At 34.4% G+C, this 19,020-nt stretch overlaps 1 protein-coding gene across 2 annotated transcripts; it reads left to right on the top strand.

The window, feature by feature from the left end:
* Positions 1-20: 20 nt before the first annotated feature.
* Positions 21-18,711, top strand: LOC143052790 (digestive cysteine proteinase 1-like). Of its 2 annotated transcripts, none has more exons than XM_076225891.1 (9): positions 21-158; positions 4,648-4,793; positions 5,152-5,257; positions 8,107-8,259; positions 9,367-9,490; positions 12,365-12,465; positions 14,352-14,514; positions 17,770-17,875; positions 18,522-18,711. In XM_076225891.1, exons 1-9 carry the CDS (start codon positions 126-128, stop codon positions 18,619-18,621), a joined length of 1,032 nt encoding a protein of 343 aa, XP_076082006.1. In that variant the 5' UTR covers positions 21-125; the 3' UTR covers positions 18,622-18,711. The 2 variants fall into 2 exon arrangements, with proteins under 2 accessions (XP_076082006.1, XP_076082007.1); XM_076225892.1 differs by lacking the exon at positions 21-158 and adding an exon at positions 3,801-3,949.
* The last annotated feature ends 309 nt before the right edge of the window (positions 18,712-19,020 follow it).

Raw genomic sequence — 19,020 nt, 5'->3', positions numbered from 1 at the left:
TTTCAGAACATTTCAAGAGTCCGATGTCGGAACTACAAACACAGGTTATACCAAAATCCCACAAGGTGATGAACAGACTTTGAAATCTGTCGTTGCAACAGTAGGTCCGATATCAATAGCGATTGATGCTGACAGAAAATGTCAACATTACGAGAGAGGTAGGTTCCTTATTAAATTACCAATTTGACTACACAGTAAACAAAATTGCAACACTGTACTTAAACAGAAGTGTTTTGGGTTTTTTACAAGGGCCTTATTGACATTTCTGACCTTTTATATGAAGAAGTGATAATATAGTATTGAAAAAGTACAATCACGAAATACTGAACTCCGAGGAAAAATCAAATCGGAAAGTCCCTAGTAAACAAAATGATCAAATGGCAAAATCAAAAGTTCAAACACATTAAAAGAATGGATAACAACAGTCAAGACTTTGTACAGGCATTTTCCTATGTAGAAAATGGTTGATTAAACTTTTTTTTATAACTAACTAAATCATTCTTTTGAATAGCATTAACAAATTTTAGCCTTTAAACGAAACGATACACAAGTTTAACCCTAACCCTTAAACTCAATGTATCATAAAAGAGGGACGAAAGATACCAAAGGGACAGTCAAACTCATAAATCTAAAACAAACTGACAACGTCATCATAAAATATGTTAATAAGAAAACACTGTTGAATTATAAAATGAAAAACATTCATTTGCAAACCAAATGGAAACGATTAAAATAATCTGAACAAATTGGATAGATCTTCATATGAAATTTTAAAAAAAAACTCGTGCATTCAATCCATTACTACCTAACCTCACGAGACTCTTTATTCAAAAACCCTAACCCTGAAGCAGTTTGCAAAAATGCTATGTATAGTTGTCAAGAGTATTATGATTTTATTGCAAACCCACAAGGGTATAAGGAAAAGGACAAAAAAAGTAAAATCAGAACAATACTGAACTCAGAGGAAAATCAAATTGGAAAGTCCCTAATCACATGGCGAAATCAAATGAAAACACAACAATAAACAACTGACAAATGAGCGACATTTACTCGCCAGAACAATCCAGCATTGATACATGTATTATTGATTGAAAAAAAAACATTTATATAACATTGTTATATCAATCAATATATAAAAATACAACCCGATGCACACATATTACATTGAACAAGAATACAGCGAAGTAGTTCAGAGCTTTTTAGAAAGCTTAAACTTATAATTTTCTTAATTTTCAAAGTGTATATCACTGATGCGTTTTGTTTTAATCTGTGTCAAAAAAGCATTTACCAGAACGTAATAGGTGTTTGAACATAACGTAATTGGTGTTTGGACATAACGTAATAGGTGTTTGCACATAACGTAATAGATGTTTGGACATAATGTAATAGGCATTTGCACATAGCGTAATAGGTTTTTTCACATAATATAAGCGGTATTTGCACATAACGTAATAGTGTTGGCACATAATGATGTAGTTGTTCTACATTACTTAATATGTATTTGCACATAACGCAATAGGTGTTTATTATGCAAACTATGTTTGCACATAGGGTAAACGATGTTTGCACTTAGGGAGAACGATGTTTGCACATAAGATAAACGAGGTTTGCACAAAACGTATAAGTTTGCACATACTAATGATGTAAAAGGCATTTGCACATGTCGTAATGAATGCTCACAGAGAGTATAAATTGTTCGCCAAAACGCATATGAATTATACCATGATGTATTGTGTTTTGCACTGGAGATACATTTGTATAAACACAACATAACGCCACAAGACTATAATATCATGAGATTTACATAGAACAAATGTGTATCAAAACAAACCCTTTACAACATTCGGCATATCAATCACATTTGAGACAGCACGCAATTTTCAATTGACTTTAGTAAAAGAAGAATAGACACAACATAGCTAAAATATGAAAGAATGAAAAGGTGGTTGATCATAAAGTTTTGAAGTATTCACAGAATATATAGTAATTAAAGCATGATGTAATGCCTATTGTACACAACAAACTTTAGCAACGACATATCATACAACTGTTTGACCAAACAAATAACTAATTTGACATAACACAAAGATGCCGTGTCATGAAACACAGACATTTGCACATAGCATAAAGAAGAAACGACAGAACGTTAAGACAAAGCAAGAGAACACATTAAATATTTACACTATTACACAGTTCCAAAGTTCCATACAAGAAGAATAATACCTCCTTTATACATTCATATTTGGGGTAAATAAAATAAACAAAAAGACTTTTACAAACATTTGAAAGACGACCTTTTGTCAAATCCCATTTTATCATACATCTTACTGTGTCAATTTGAGTATTTGTAGAAAGTACAATAATAATAAGCGATCTGTATTTTGTTTTGACTTCAGTGCTTTATCAAAAGACGAGGGTATATTACCAATATACGCATCTTTGTGTAATAACTTATAACTGTACACATTTAACAAATACATAATAGGCCTAATTTCATATTTATAGTATTAGCAATAAAGTAAAACAAATCGAGCACCCAGTTTGATTTGGTTTTATGCCATACCATCCAAAAGCATATGAAAACATCGATGAGAGGTATGAACTAATGGCACAAAATACATACATGTACAAAAAACAGGTTAAACCCACCATATTTCTTAAAATGTCATGTACCAAGTCAGTGTTACATTGTCGTTTTTTTTTTTTTTTTGTTGAAATTTAGTGTTTCTGTTGTTTCGTTCTTTTCCTCTTACAGTTTTAGCTTGTTATCTGGATTCGTTTTCTCTCGATCGATTTTGACGTTCGAACAGCGGTATACTACTGTTGTCTTTATTCAGTAGTTTTTGTGATGTATGTCGATCTATTGAGTTTAACCCTTTTTAAATGATTTTTATATTTCTCTTATGTTGTGCAGTAAATTTGAAATATCTGTTTCACTGATTATATCGGTTATGTTCCTTATGTCGTCAATCGCGTTCTATTTTCACGAATGTGACCGACTGAATTAGACTATTTACCGGGTTTCTAATAACATGAGCAACACGATAAATGCCTCATGTGGAGCAGGCTCTGGCTTTCCTTCCGGAGCACCTGAGACCACCCCAGTTTTTGGTGGGGTTCGTGTTACGCAGTCTTCAGTGTTATATATTGTGACTTGTGTACTGTTGTTTGTCTCATCTAGTCATGGCGATACCAGTTTCTTTTCGATCTATGAGCTTGATTCTGGTATCTTTCGCCACTCTTTTAAATTATTTAATTTAAATCATTATTACCGATAGCTCGATTTGTTTGACCAAATTAAGTCCTCCGTTACCATTTAATTTTCCATCCCTCATGTCGACCAAAACATGCAATACAAATATGTATAAATGTGAGAATAGAAATGGGGAATTACCAAAGAGACAACAACCCGACCATAGAGCAGACAACAGCAGAAGGTCACCAACAGGTCTTCAATGCAACGAGAAATTTCCGCACTCGGAGGCGTCCTTCAGCTGGCCCCTAAACAAATATATACTAGTTCAGTGATAATGAACGCCATACTAAACTCCAAATTGTGCACAAGAAACTAAAAGTTAAAATAATACAAGACTAACAAAGGCCAGAAATAGTTAGCTCAATCTAAAAATGCATAAACATTTGTATGGGAACGTTCATTAAATGTCAACAAATCAATCAATGTATCGGTCGGACACAATAGTCTCTGTAATTACACATCAATTAACTTTATATTTCCATCGCGTAATAACCTATACAAGGGTTTTAGATGTCATGAATTATTCAACCTGTTAAATAAGGAAGTATTGTTCTGTTTTAAGTTCAGGTATTTAAAATTCATTTATAACTAGGAAGTCGAAGTAACACTCAATATAATTTGTTCTTCCTGTTTTAATTTATTTGAATGCTGGATTTATTTTATTGAAACTGCTGAATATCAGACAAAATGCAAGTACGTATTAAATATAATAAAAAAACTACATTGTGCAATTTGGCGACGTAAGTCTCAACGCTTCAATGACGCCTTTTGTTAGGTTGAACGCTTTATTTTGCTTACACCTGTATCTTACTGGTTACTTTATTTCTATAAGACTGCATTGATTACATAGGCTAAACAAAAGGACAAAACACATTATTAAATTTCAAAGTTAACTTAAATACGAGAAGTTGTTAAAAACTGCCAATATTAAACGTTATCTAAATATTTGTTTATGAAACAAATCAGTGATTTTTATTTTGATTTACGTTTCAGTTAAATAAAATGAATTACAACATTGTGTTTACACGTGATTTTATGCTAATGAATGTGTAAGAAAATACACAGAAAATACATTAAACTAATTACATATATAAGGAAACATGTTTACAGAGCATAGCAAACATTGTAAAGTCGACCTTATGTTAAATTACATATTTACATACATTTGAATGTATTACTTCAAAATAACTGTACAAAGTTAGGAATATGACTGTGGTTGTCTATTTGTTTCATTTGTTTTATCATTTTATTTTGTCATTTGATTAGGGATATTCCGTTTTGAATTTTCCTCGGAGTTCAGTATTTTTGTGATTTTATTTTTTGAAGAAATTGTAAAAAGACAGACCGATCTTTATGTTTTTGTCTAACCAATTTGACATTTAATATTTCAGATACACGTAATACTCTGTACTTTGTTGTTTGGCAATATAGTTTCTTTTTCTCTGAAGTTCACATCTCTTCGTCTAGACAATGAATGGGAACTGTACAAGAAATCATATAATAAAATATACGCAGATAATAATGAAGAAATACAAAGGTAAGCTTTTAGTACTTCAAAATAGTATGATATATTGGGGCATGTGATAAGTTTTACATAAGAAAGATTACATAAACCATTGTCCATATCCTTACACTTAATAACATATAAAAATGACAACGCAGAAATTAACCGTATCATTTGTTTAAATGAGGCAATACACAATACCAATTACTGTGAACAAAAACAAAAAATACAATCAAAGGTTACCAAAATATGTGCGATAAGTGTTTACATCTTAATGTGATGTCAAGAATTGTTTATATTGTATATGTAGTTCGTAATTTATAATTTATTCATCCCAATTAATTAATACTAAGTGAAAACTAATATGTACTTAAATGTTTTATGTAATTAGACGAGTGACCTGGGAAGACAATGTCCGTTTTATTGAGCATCACAATATGGCTGCAGATCGTGGAGAACATACTTACTGGCTTGGAATTAATCATTTTGCTGACATGGTAGGTGATTTTTATGCGGTCACTTTAATATAAGATAAAAGCTTTGTTCAAATCAAATCAAATTAAAGTTTTGTGTACTGACGATACAATGCTACATTGAAAACAAAGTAGCACAAGCTCTAGTGACCTTTTTAACGTCGATATCAATATAATGCATTACAGTCAAGCAAATTGACATGCAAACCAACACACGAATGTGGCCAACCAAATTGGACTAGTTGCCAGGTTTGTAAAAACATGAGAAACACGACGGGTACTACATGTGAAGCAGGATATGCTTACCCTTCTGGCGCAAATGAGATCACCCCTAGTATTTTGGTGGGGATCGTGTTGCTAATAGTTTTCTATGTTGTGTCTTTTGTACTATTATTTTTATGTTTGTCTTTTTATTTTTTAGCTATGACGCTGTCAGTTTATTTTTGATTTATGAGTTTGATCATCCCTCTGGAATCTTTCGCCCCTCCTTTTTTTAGACAAAAAAACACACATTACGACAAAAATACAAACATTACAACAAAACAAAACACATCTACCACATATGCAAAATAAAATGCAACTGTTCATGGCTTCAAAGTTATTGTGAAACTGCCTATTCTAGAGGGGGCATGAATCAGATGTGGATACTAAAAAACAATCTAACTCTCTTTCATCTTGTAACAGTATTAAAACATTTGACTTTTCTACTCTTTACGCTAGTATTCCACATTCCAAACTAAGAGACAAATTGAAAGAGTTGGTATTGCTTTGCTTTATAAAAAAGAATGGCCAACGTAGAAACAAGTATCTTGTCTTAGGGAGGGATAAATCCTACTTTGTGAAGGACCACTCAGATTCAAACAAAAAATTCTCTGAAACTAATATCATAAAGATGCTTGATTTACTGATTGACAACATATTTGTTACGTTCGGAGGACGTGTTTTCAACAGACTGGTGGCATTCCAATGGGAACAAACTGTGCCCCTCTACTTGCCGACTTGTTTCTTTATTCTTATGAGGCTGACTTCGTGCAGGAACTTCTTAGGAAGAAAGATAAGAAGTTAGCGATATCCTTTAACTCTACTTTCCGCTATATAGATGATGTTCTTTCACTAAATAATTCAAAATTTAATGACTATGTGGAACGCATCTATCCCATCGAGCTAGAGATAAAGGATACCACAGATACAGTTAAGTCGGTCTAATATCTTGACTTACATCTAGAGATTGACAATGAGTGTCGGTTGAAAACAAAACTTTACGACAAAAGAGATGATTTCAGCTTTCCAATTGTGTACTTTCCATTTTTAAGTAGCACCTGCATACGGGGTATATATCTCCCAATCGATACGATATTCCCGTGCTTGCATTTCATATCATGATTTTTTTATTTTTTTTTTATAGAGGGTTGCTGCTCACAAGGAACCTATTAAACCAAGAGTTCCAAATAGTGAAGTTGAAATCATCCCATCGTAAATTTTACGGACTCCATCACGAGTTGGTTGACCGTTTTGGAATAACCGTTTCACAAATGATATCGGATATGTTCCTTACGTCGTAACTACAATCCCCTTAATTTTCATGAATGTGACCTACCGAATTAGACTATTTACCGGATTTGCTAGTCATTGACAATAAGGGTCGGTTGAAAACAAAACTTTACGACAAAAAAGATGATTTCAGCTTTTCAATTGTGAACTTTCCATTTCTAAGTAGCAACATTCCAGCAGCACCTGCATACGGGATATATATCTCCTAATTGATACGATATTCCCGTGCTTGCATTTCCTATCATGATTTTCTTGATAGAGGATTGCTGTTCACAAGACAGCTATTAAACCAAGAAATCCAAATGGTGAAGTTGAGATCATCCCTTCGTAAATGTTACGGACGCCATCACGAGTTGGTTGACCGTTATTAACCGTTTCACAAACAATATCGGATATGTTCCTTACGTCGTAACTACAATCCCCTTCCCTTTCATGAAATTCTGACCTACCGAATTAGTCTATTTACCGGATTTGTTATCACATAAGCAACACGACGGGTGCCACATGTGGAGCAGGATCTGCTTACCCTCCTGGAGCACCACAGATAACCCCTAGTTTTTTTGAGGTTCGTGTTGTTTATTCTTTAGTTTTCTATGTTGTGTCATGTATGCTGTTTTTTGTATGTCTTTTTCATTTTTAGCCATGCCGTTGTCAGTTTGTTTTAGATTTATGAGTTTGACTGTCCGTTTGGTATCTTTCGTCCCTCTTTCATGCCGATAAATTATAATATCAACGTGAACTAGTTTATTATAAAAGCAACAAAAAGGCCAAGTTAAGCTGACATCGAAAATGTATTTTTAACTAAACACGCACTCGACTAGCGGTATAAAATGTAACGTTTCATTTGGAATACCGTCATTTAGAAGAAAAACAATACGAGAAAAATTTGTTGTGATTATTAGTTTATTTAAACATTTACCAAACTCAATTAAAATTCAAAAACGGAAAAGACCTTCTGAAACAGCAAAATATACAGCTCAAAAACATCAAACGAAAGGAAAATAACTATCTCTCGAAAAAGAATTTTCAACTTGGTACACGTTTTTCCTTTTGTGGAACGTATTAGATTCAACCGAGTTGTATATCTAGCCAAACCTCTCAGTTGAATGACTTATGAAAATTTAGAACAAAACCGATTGTTTTACCTAATGAAATACAAACAACACCATCAACTTAATTTAAAAATGAATAAAAAAAAGGTGAAACTGCACAACTTTATAAACTAGTATTCATTGAGTATTGGTGAAAACCCGAGAGTCTATTTAAGTCAGATCTTCTCCTTAAACCGTGGCTTTAGGTCAAACTGTATGTTTCAATTTCAGTCAGAGATAGAAGTAACTCGGAAAATGAAAGGATACAAAACGTCACACGATGTCATAAAAGATGGCTCGCTTTATCTCCCGCCAAATAATGTCCAAGTCTCCGATGAAGTTGACTGGCGGCAAAAAGGCTATGTTACTCCTGTAAAAGATCAGGTCGGTATATGTTTTCTATATCACACTTGTTTAAGTGTTTGGTATTTGGTGAGGATAAAAAAAAAACTAAAATCACAAAAAATACTGAACTCCGAGGAAAAATCAAAACGGAAAGTCCTTAATCAAATGGCAAAATTAAAAGCTCAAACACATCAATAACAACTGTCATAATCCTGACTTGCATTTTCTTAGCATGCTCTAGTGTTGATTTAATTGTTTAATGCACTAATGTTTAACAATTGGTGTCCTTTTATGCTTATACGTGTGTTATGTATTGGGTATTTCTATATCAATGCTATAGTGTGTTTAAGTAAAGATGATTGGGTCGATGTTAGTTGTATTTGCGCGAGACAAAACTGAAGGTCAATACAGTTGATATAGACCAAATACGACATTAAGACATAAACAGGATTAATAAGACAACATCTATGTTATGACACCTGTATTAACAAGTGAATTAAAATTACCCACAAAAACTGAATTAGTATACAAAAAAAATTATTCGGGATCAATATGAACTATTTGAGGTAATTATCATTTGTGTCGTATAAGCCCAAAAATCATACATGCTTCATGAAATTACCGTTTCATCCTGTTTGATATTTTTAGATAATTATATTAGTTTGATTCTCTTGTTTTTTCGAGTTGTTTTCAGTCAAAAATGCGTCACTGATGTATAAAAAGTTGAACTACAAAAATATCAAACTCCAAAGCAAATTAGTATCTGAAATTCTTTTCACATCAAACAAATGTATTGCGAAAAGTCATAGTCCTGAAGGCATTTCCTAAAGGAGGAAGGGTGGATAAAACCTGATTGTATAGCTAGTTTCACCTATCAATTGTATGACAGTGACATATAAACAAATTGTATATCGAAAGCAATTTACATTGTTAACATTGGCAATGCAAACGGACATATAAGCTATATCGAGTGGAGAAATATGGTAATAAGGCCGAGAGCGTTGTGTAAAGGGCATATGTTGTGTGTATCGACATCATACAAAAGAGGTGATGGAGACGCATGTTATGGTCCAAATCTCATGATGCAGGTAATACTGTATACATTAAATAAAATCTGTACATTGTATGAATCGTTCCTTTATTCAGGGACAATGTGGATCATGCTGGTCATTTTCATCAACTGGTGCCTTGGAGGGTCAACATTTCAGGAAAACAGGACAATTGGTTTCTTTATCAGAGCAGAACCTTGTAGATTGTACATTTAAGTATGGTAAATATCAGGCATATTTGTTTTTACCACCGGTCCGCTATTCTGTAAAAATCGCATACACGGAGTAAAGTAAACGAAGTCAAGACAAGTATTTTTATTTTATTTTTTTCATTTGCGGTATACATATGTTCAGATCTGTAGTGTTATTTTGTATCGATATTTTGAGGAAACAAGTAACAGGATAAGCTTTAACACTTAAGAAATATATCAACCGTTAATATATAGTTACAATAACCTAATTTATCATATTCTCGTTTTCTTTCATCTCGGACGATCCACTTTCCAGGACTTACCACTTATATATAATTAAACATGACTTCTGTTGCCTGTTCTATGGTCGGGTTGTTGTCTCTTTGACACATTCCCCATTTACATTCTCAATTTTATTCACCCTGAATGAGCATACATCATTTGCAACTATCCTTTAGGCAAACAACTAAATGTACAGCATGCATTCTTTCCTAATGTCCTGTCATATGTTATATGTATTTGTATTATTTAAGAAACACATCGATCGTGCACTGGTTTTTTTTCTGTTTTTAGTTGTATTTCCTTGGCAAAAGGGAGACAACCATAATTAATATATGTACTAACGCTAATTCATTACGTTATATTAGAGGTGATCGGTGAGATTACGAATCACGAACGTATCATCTTCTTTGCCGTATAACACGAATTAATTTCAAATTAGGATGCCTTAGTGTTCATTATTATCTTGCTTCGATTATAAGTACTTTTTTTATTGATTGATACGCGTACTGTCTGTTTTATTCTTTTTTTTTGTATGTTGTCGTCAGTCACGGAGCATTTTCTGGTGGGAGTGGGAAAGGGTGGGGGAAATTTTTTGATTCTGATTTTGGTAAAAAAAATAATTCTGGCCAGCATCTAGAGTAGGGAACGACAGTTTGATTTGTAGGGGAGACTGAAATAAAAAGGCAGGACAGGCCATAAGGAAATCATAAAAAAATAAAAAGAAAGTCTCTCTTATTTTTCATAAAAAAAAAACTTGAAGCTATAGCGGCCATGATGGCTCGATTTAAGGGTCGCTTTATACGACAACAGGAGAAAGACAGAGGTAACCGGTGAGATCACGAACCGACGAATAATGACGAACGAACGTATTGGGAGCAGTGACTTTCATATTGGTAAAGCTCGATATAATCGAATAATCGACTTAAATACCCCTTTACACCTCACAAAGTTTCCTTTATTTGAAAACAATGATAAAATACGAGCATTCAAGTATAAGGATGGATATATAAGACTATGTATTTTTAACTGATAAATCGGTCATTTAAAAACGTATCAACCGTATCATATACGTTGACGTATACGCATTTGCAGATATGCCAAAAAATATTATGTGATCCCGAGCTTAGACTATTATATGTTTTCCCTCTGTCCCAGTGGTATCTTTCGCCCCTCTTTTCCTACAATTAAGTCAGCTACACAATTAGATACTATCATTTTAAATTAATCAGTTGCCCATCTGCATTATTGAAAGTCTATACAATTAAAGCTCGGGATCACATATTGTTTATTGGTAAATCTACAGATGCGAATACGTCAACGTATATGATACGGTTGATATGTCTTTAAATGATCGACCTCTATTAGTGTAATAACTTCAATCGCTCCCGACATGATCTGCATACCCTTCCGGAGCACCTGATATCATACCCGGTATTTGATTGGGTTCGTGTGGCTCTGTTTGTTTTGTGTTTTGTATACTGTTATTTGTCCTTAATTTTCTATTTTTTGTCATGGCCTTGTTAGTTAATTTTCAACTTACTAGAAACTACCCACGAAATATACTTTGGTTCATAAGATATATAGTTTTAATATGAATGGAGAAAAGGGGGGATACTTTCTCAGCCGCACTTCGTACCCAAACAGACGTAATTCCTCTCTCCTTCAGGGTATACTTTTTGCTGAGCAGACCATAATACTTGCAATATGCTCCGAAGAATTGTTTGTACCTCCCCCCTCCCACCTCCCTAACATTAAATCCTGAATCTGCACCTGATTTCTGGTGTGTCCGTGCTCAAAACCACCCTCATATATGAGTGGTCTGAAAATGCATTAATATATGAATGGGGGTGTCACATTCAAGTCAACTGAAGTAAACCAACCAACCTTTTCGTGTTGAATTGATGCGATTCTCCGGAAGGAAAAGCTCTTGGGGTGTACACAACTGTTGTTATATTGCTGAGAGCTTCAAGGGAATGTCAATAACAAAGTGTTTCAGTGAAAGGTTAATATTTACCTGCTACGAAATATAATTTTATTTTGCCGGACCGACGTGCAATGACAGAAATGATGAGGGCACGTAAATTTCGTGAAGGACAGTCGATTCGCACAGTTTTTTTCGTTTTTAACCCCAAATTCACCCCTATAGATGAGATTGAATGTCCCTTTGATATCTAATACTGCTCTGCTTTTTTAACTTATACATAAGAAGTCGTTTTTTTTAAGAAAACCGTTTCTCACTAAGAATAAGACCCTTGCTTTGTAAATGTTATTTACCAATAAAGTTGCTTCTCTGGTCATTCCTTATTTTAAGCTATGCCAAAGTCGAGAGACTTTCGGTAATGGACAATGTTTACAGTAATAAAATTTGGAATGGAAATGGGGAATGTGTCAAAGAGACAACAACCCAACCATAGAGCAGACAACAACAGAAGGTCACCAACAGGTCTTCAATGCAGCGAGAAATTCCCGCACCCAGAGGCGTCCTTCAGCTGACCCCTAAACAGATATATATACTAGTTCAGTGATAGTAAAGCTATTTGACGTAAGTTATTGATAAGTTTATATCTTGTTTATATGCAGCACAGCTCACACGTGTATATATATCTTTTTTTATACTTAAAGGTAATGGAGGTTGTAATGGAGGGTTTGTATTCCGGGCATACCAATATGTTAAAGACAATAATGGAATAGATACAGAGTCGTCCTACCCGTATGAAGCTAGGGTAAGCATACCAATATGTTAAAGACAATAATGGAGTAGATATAGAGTCATCTTACCCGTACGAAACTAGGGTAATCATATCAATATACAACTTTAACCTTACTTTTGTCGTTATCATGACCGTTTTAATGTTGTCTTTTTTGTAATCGGCTTTCGTTCCAAACACATGTTTATCACCAGAAACATAGAAACATGTTATTAATTATACTTGTCTTGTTTCTATGCCCAAAATATTTTGTGTACGAAAAATACATGTATATTATTAATGAGTAATGGAAAATTCATCAGCCTCCAGGGTCTTGTGTGTGATTTATCAATTGTACGATGTTTAACATGTTTAACGCCACTTTCAGTAATATTTGTTAAAATCAAGGCAAACATATGTTTTATGGATTGAGGTCAAACATATCTGTATTCAACTTCATACAAACTAAATAACCGCCAAATAACCTTCTTAAACATATACAGGGACTTCATACGAACTAACAGGCTAGTGGTCCCGGCAAATAACCTTCTTAAACATATACAGGGACTTCATACGAACTAACAGGCTAGTGGTCCCGGCAAATAACCTTCTTTAACATATACAGGGGCTTCATACGAACTAACAGGCTAGTGGTCCCAGCAAATAACCTTCTTAAACATATACAGGGGCTTCATACGAACTAACAGGCTAGTGGTCCCGGCAAATAACCTTCTTAAACATATACAGGGACTTCATACGAACTAACAGGCTAGTGGTCCCAGCAAATAACCTTCTTAAACATATACAGGGACTTCATACGAACTAACAGGCTAGTGGTCCCGGCAAATAACCTTCTTAGACATATACAGGGGCTTCATACAAACTAACAGGCTAGTGGTCCCAGCAAATAACCTTCTTAAAAATATACAGGGGCTTCATACGAACTTACAGGCTAGTGGTCCCGGCAAATAACCTTCTTAGACATATACAGGGGCTTCATACAAACTAACAGGCTAGTGGTCCCAGCAAATAACCTTCTTAAACATGTACAGGGGCTTCATCCGAACTAACAGGCTAGTGGTCCCGGCAAATAACCTTCTTAAACATATACAGGGACTTCATACTAACTAGCAGGCTAGTGGTCCCGGCAAATAACCTTCTTAAACATATACAGGGGCTTCATACAAACTAACAGGCTAGTGGTCCAAGCAAATAACCTTCTTAAACATATACAGGGGCTTCATACAAACTAACAGGCTAGTGGTCCCAGCAAATAACCTTCTTAAACATGTACAGGGGCTTCATACAAACTAACAGGCTAGTGGTCCCAGCAAATAACCTTCTTAGACATATTCAGGGGCTTCATACAAACTAACAGGCTAGTGGTCCCAGCAAATAACCTTCTTAAACATATACAGGGGCTTCATACAAACTAACAGGCTAGTGGTCCTGGCAAATAACCTTCTTAGACATACATGTATACAGGGGCGTCATACAAACTAACAGGCTAGTAGTCCCGGCAAATAACCTTCTTTAACATATACAGGGACTTCATACGAACTAACAGGCTAGTGGTCCCGGCAAATAACCTTCTTAAACATATACAGGGATCCATGATTTCGGAATTGGTTCTAAATGGTAACATCTATGATTTTAACTCTGGTATTTGACAATGACCCGAATTATTTGCAATAAGCATCTGTCTTGTATTCGAAACTAACAAATTTATGATTTCAAAGATGTCATGTTGAAACATGACGGATGGTTTTCGCTTACAAAGCAAGGTCTAATTGACACTGAATAGTTTAAACAATATCAATAATATAATCCTACTGTTAACTTATTAAGAGTTAAAGAAAAATACATGTGCTCAACATTCTGATTCGTATAACTTCAATTGAATGTGTCTCTCTATTTTTTAGAATGCTAGTTGCAGATTTAAAAAATCTGATGTCGGAGCTACAGTTACAGGAATAAAAATAATAAAGAAGGGGGATGAAGAAGCTTTAAAATCTGCCGTAGCATCAGTAGGTCCAATATCAATAGCGATTGACGCCGATCGCAAATTTCACCTTTACAAAAATGGTAGGTTCTTATTTAAATTGTAATGTCGCCATACTAGTTTTATATAAGGAGAAAATAAACGTACCATTTAAACAATACGTACTTGTTTGTAAACATGTCATTGTCTGAGTATATTCATCTTTACAAGAATGGTAGGTTCTTATTTATAAATAATAATGTCCCCATATTAATTTTAGATGAGGAGAAACCGAAATAAGTAAAACAACCATTAAAAGGAGACGTTGTTGAGGGGAGGATCCTACCATTTTAAAAAGAGGGGGTTCCCAAACCAGGATAAAAGGGGGGGTCAGCTGTATGTCCCCATTCAAATGCATTGATCGGCCAAAAAAAGGGGTACACTTGAATTTTGATATAAAAAAAAAAATTATCTGAAGAAAATAAAGACAACTGGTTAAAAGCACATTAGCCTGTCAATTCTCCTTTTAGTAAAATTGAGAATGGAAATGGGAAATGTGTCAAAGAGACAACAACCCGACCAAATTAAAAACAACAGCAGAGGGTCACCAACAGGTCTTCAATGTAGCGAGAAATTCTCGCACCCGGAGGCGTCCTGCAGCTGGCTCCTAAACAAATATATACTAGTCCAGTGATAATGAACGCCATACTGACTTGTAATAGCGAATAAAAGTGACGAAATTTTACCTTTTTTAACCAAACAGTATCAAGTTTAATATATTTGTACATTTTCCGTCAAAGTCTGAATCTACTGCGAATTCTACTAAGTTTCCTTTACTTTAAAGACATGTATTGTTGGTTATCTGCTTAGACTCCATATGTGTCTTGCATTTTTTTTTTTTGAGTCTGTGACATTTAACATGTTTGAGTTGCAACATCTTCGCTAGCCAAGGGTTACGATCCTCTCCCGCTCTCTTCGAAGAGAGCGTTAGTGGATCGTAACCCTTGGCTAGCGAAAATGGAGTTGCAAAGTCGTGAAATCATACGATAGTTGGACAGAAACTGTTTTTTTTTTTTATCAGAAGAGTATCCAGAGCATAATGATAAAATTATATGTTTGCTTTTCCCGAATTTTACAGATAAATGAATTTCGTTTTGCAATTAACTACTGGATACAAAGAGGGGCTAGCTTGCAGTGGCGTAGCCAGGGTTGAAATGATGTGGATGCCTTCGCCGAGCGGAGCGAGGCCAATTTTGTTTTAGACTATTTTATGCAGATTTTTTTTCAGACATTGTTCCTATAAGCACATGTACTCCGCTAGAATCCGACACTGGTTAGATTTTTGTTTAATTTCAAAATACCCACCAATTCATATAATTATTTTCAAACAAAATTTTAATGTTTTCTCGAAATTTTCGAAATTAAATGCAATTCATAATTTATTTATTTGATGTAAAGGTTTCACACCAATCTTATTGTTGACATCTCATAAACGGCCCCATCACAGCGGCACTTCTGTATAAAGGAATTGGAGTGATCCCCTTTCCTAGCATTTCTCAAAAAACGGCCCCATCCTTGGTTACATAAAATATGTGCAATACAGGGGACATAGGAACTGTGTTCTTTTATTGAAAATAAAATTAATATGTGGACCTAGATAGAAACTGGTATTACTTATAAGCCTAGGAATGATCACACTCTATTACAGATTAGTTTTTTTTCACGTCGTCTTTCATGTCACAGGAAACGATATCAGGATATAGTGGTTTAGTTGTCAGTTATGTTGTTAGTCAGTTGCAGAAGCCATCGCTCCGCTAGGCTCAATTTCAGATGAAACATGTCCGAGGATCTGTGCATCGTCCTCTGCATTTGCCGTAGCCGACGACGTAATCTGTTTACGAAAAAAAATCGAGAACACTTTTCTCCGATTTATCCATCTTGTTTTATTACATGAACTAAATTATCCTTAATAAAAGACCACGCATACTTCACCGGAATATTATTGGATGTTATCCTCATATCCTAACCCTTGTTACATACGGATACCTCCGAGTTTAACTGCTGCGAACATATCTTTTTTTATAATTTTATTCCTGTCAAAATGATGTGGATGCTTGAGCATCTGCGCATACATGCAAGCTACTCAACTGGCTTGTAACGCATCAATTTCTTTGTCAAAACTTCATCGAATCTTATCAAAGTTTGGGCAGATCCTTTATTGTCATAAATGTATGAAGCAAAAACAATCAGTATTATATTGACAGAACAAACAGTCTGTGTTTTTGTTGAATGATTTTTTTTAAACCTTAATTGATATTGTTGATTGTCATGAAACTTTGGCAAAAGTAAACACCATTACAGCTCAAGAAAGATTATCGAAAGATGTTTTTTTTTAAATTCTGTAAAGAACTTATAACTGCCGGATTCAGCTATTGCAAAACCCTTAACGATCTCTCACATTGTGACTTAACAACGTTTTTAATGATAGGAAAGTTATTTCTTTCTCAATAATTCGTTAAAATTCCCGGGGTTAATGCTTTGAAATAGACACGTTCGGGACCATCAGAAGTTGAACCCCTCACCGCGGTTTGGGCATACACTTAAAAAAAAGACCTAGCTACGCCACTCTTGGTTGCCTATACTTGTTTACATCAACTACATTTGAACGTTAGTGAATCGTTGTCTCATTGGTAAATTTGCCACACTTCCTTGCTATTATATAGGTAACAAAAAGTGATTATCAAACATATGTGTAATACAATACATGTAAACTTTAGTATATGAACAGATTGCTTTATACAACTGTTGTATTTAATATAAAAAAGAAGATGTGGTATGATTGCCAATGAGACACCTATCCACGAAAGACCAAAATGACACAGACATTAACAACTATATGTCACCGTACGGCCTTCAACAATGAGCAAAGCCAATACCGCATAGTCAGCTATAAAAGGCCCCGAAAAGACAATGTAAAACAATTCAAACGAGAAAACTAACGGCCTTTTTTTTTTAAGTAAAAAAAAAATGAACGAAAAACAAATATGTAACACATAAACAAACGACAACCACTGGATTACAGGCTCCTGACTTGGGACAGGCAAAACTTTATATGGATATACAATTCTTGGGGAAATTATACTGCTTAATATTTTATTTACACGACGAACTCTTCGGAATATAGTAAAATTTCCCCTCAAATTACACCGATTAAAGTTTGATGTTACTTATTTACGTGGCTCCTAATTGACCGAGTACCAGGATGTCGTAGGTAACATGTCAAAAAATAATATAAACCGGAGTCAAAAGTCGGTAATATGAAAACAGTCTATTAACTTCGATTTGCATTTATATTACAGGGGTGTTTGATGAACCAGAATGTAACAGCACTTTCACGGACCATGCAGTGTTAATTGTAGGATATGGTGTAGAGAATGGACAAGACTATTGGCTGGTTAAAAATAGGTAAACAAATGTGTATTATACCTCAGCTATCATGTTCTATATAGAATTAGTACATCGTACTTTGACCTATAATGGTTTACTTTAATAAATTGCGACTAGGATAGAGAGTTGTCTCATTGGCACTTATAACAAATATTCTCATATTTACACACTATTTTCACCATTTTTAAGCGTTGAACTATTTGCATGGTCAATATCTTCCAACTATTTGCTTGTGATGGAACTATTCGACAGCAAGCGTCGCTACGGGATTGGCTAATTGTTTTTGGAGAGTCCATTCCGGACTTTATATATGAATTCATCTTAATCATTGAGGTCGATTCTTGAGTTTTTCCTACAAACATGTACACACTAATTTGAAAAAAGAACTATGAAGTTATCAGAAACTTATATATCGCCTTTCATCTTTTGAAAGAATGCATATTTACAATCGGATAATTGTCATCACTATGTGTCCTTCCTATATCTATGTATCAATTGCATGCATTTTACATACTCTAACGTTTGTATACCGCGATCTATAAATATCATACTAAATTATTTTATTTTTTTTTGAATTTCACAAAATTTATCAAGTCAATAGGGGATTTTTAATGTCGTATTATGGTTCTAAGGATAATAAAATGATGTTTGTATTTATTTAAAGTTGGAGTGTAAGCTGGGGAATAGACGGATATATAAAAATGTCGAGGAACAAAGACAACCAATGTGGTATAGCTTCTTATGCCATGTACCCTCTTGTGTGATAACAACTTGTGAGGACCAGACGTCACAATTAAACTTTAATATAATAATGTTAATGTATTGCTTAATAAATGTACTGTTTGTCTATCAAACTACAGGCTCTAAAGAGTCTGTACCGCTCACCTGACTCTTCTTTGGTTTTTGAAATCATATATAAAAAGATAAAATTTGGCTTCAAAGTAACCACACTTGGCCAGCACCTCATTAAGAAATAAACATTCATGCTATGTTTGGTTTCATTCAATTCAGAGATGCATTTCCCATAGTTTCCTATGTTAAACTAAGCCCCCCCCCCCCCTTTCCATCTAGTGGCCATCTTGTATGATGGATCGGCTACAAAGTAACAACACTTGGGCAGCACATCATAAGGAGCATTCATGCTATGTTTGGTTTCTTTCCAT

Source organism: Mytilus galloprovincialis, chromosome 11, assembly GCF_965363235.1.
Source record: "Mytilus galloprovincialis chromosome 11, xbMytGall1.hap1.1, whole genome shotgun sequence".
NCBI classification, from domain to species: Eukaryota; Metazoa; Mollusca; class Bivalvia; order Mytilida; family Mytilidae; genus Mytilus; species Mytilus galloprovincialis.
Note: the sequence above shows the minus strand (reverse complement) of the source record. Positions and strands in the feature narration are given on the sequence as shown.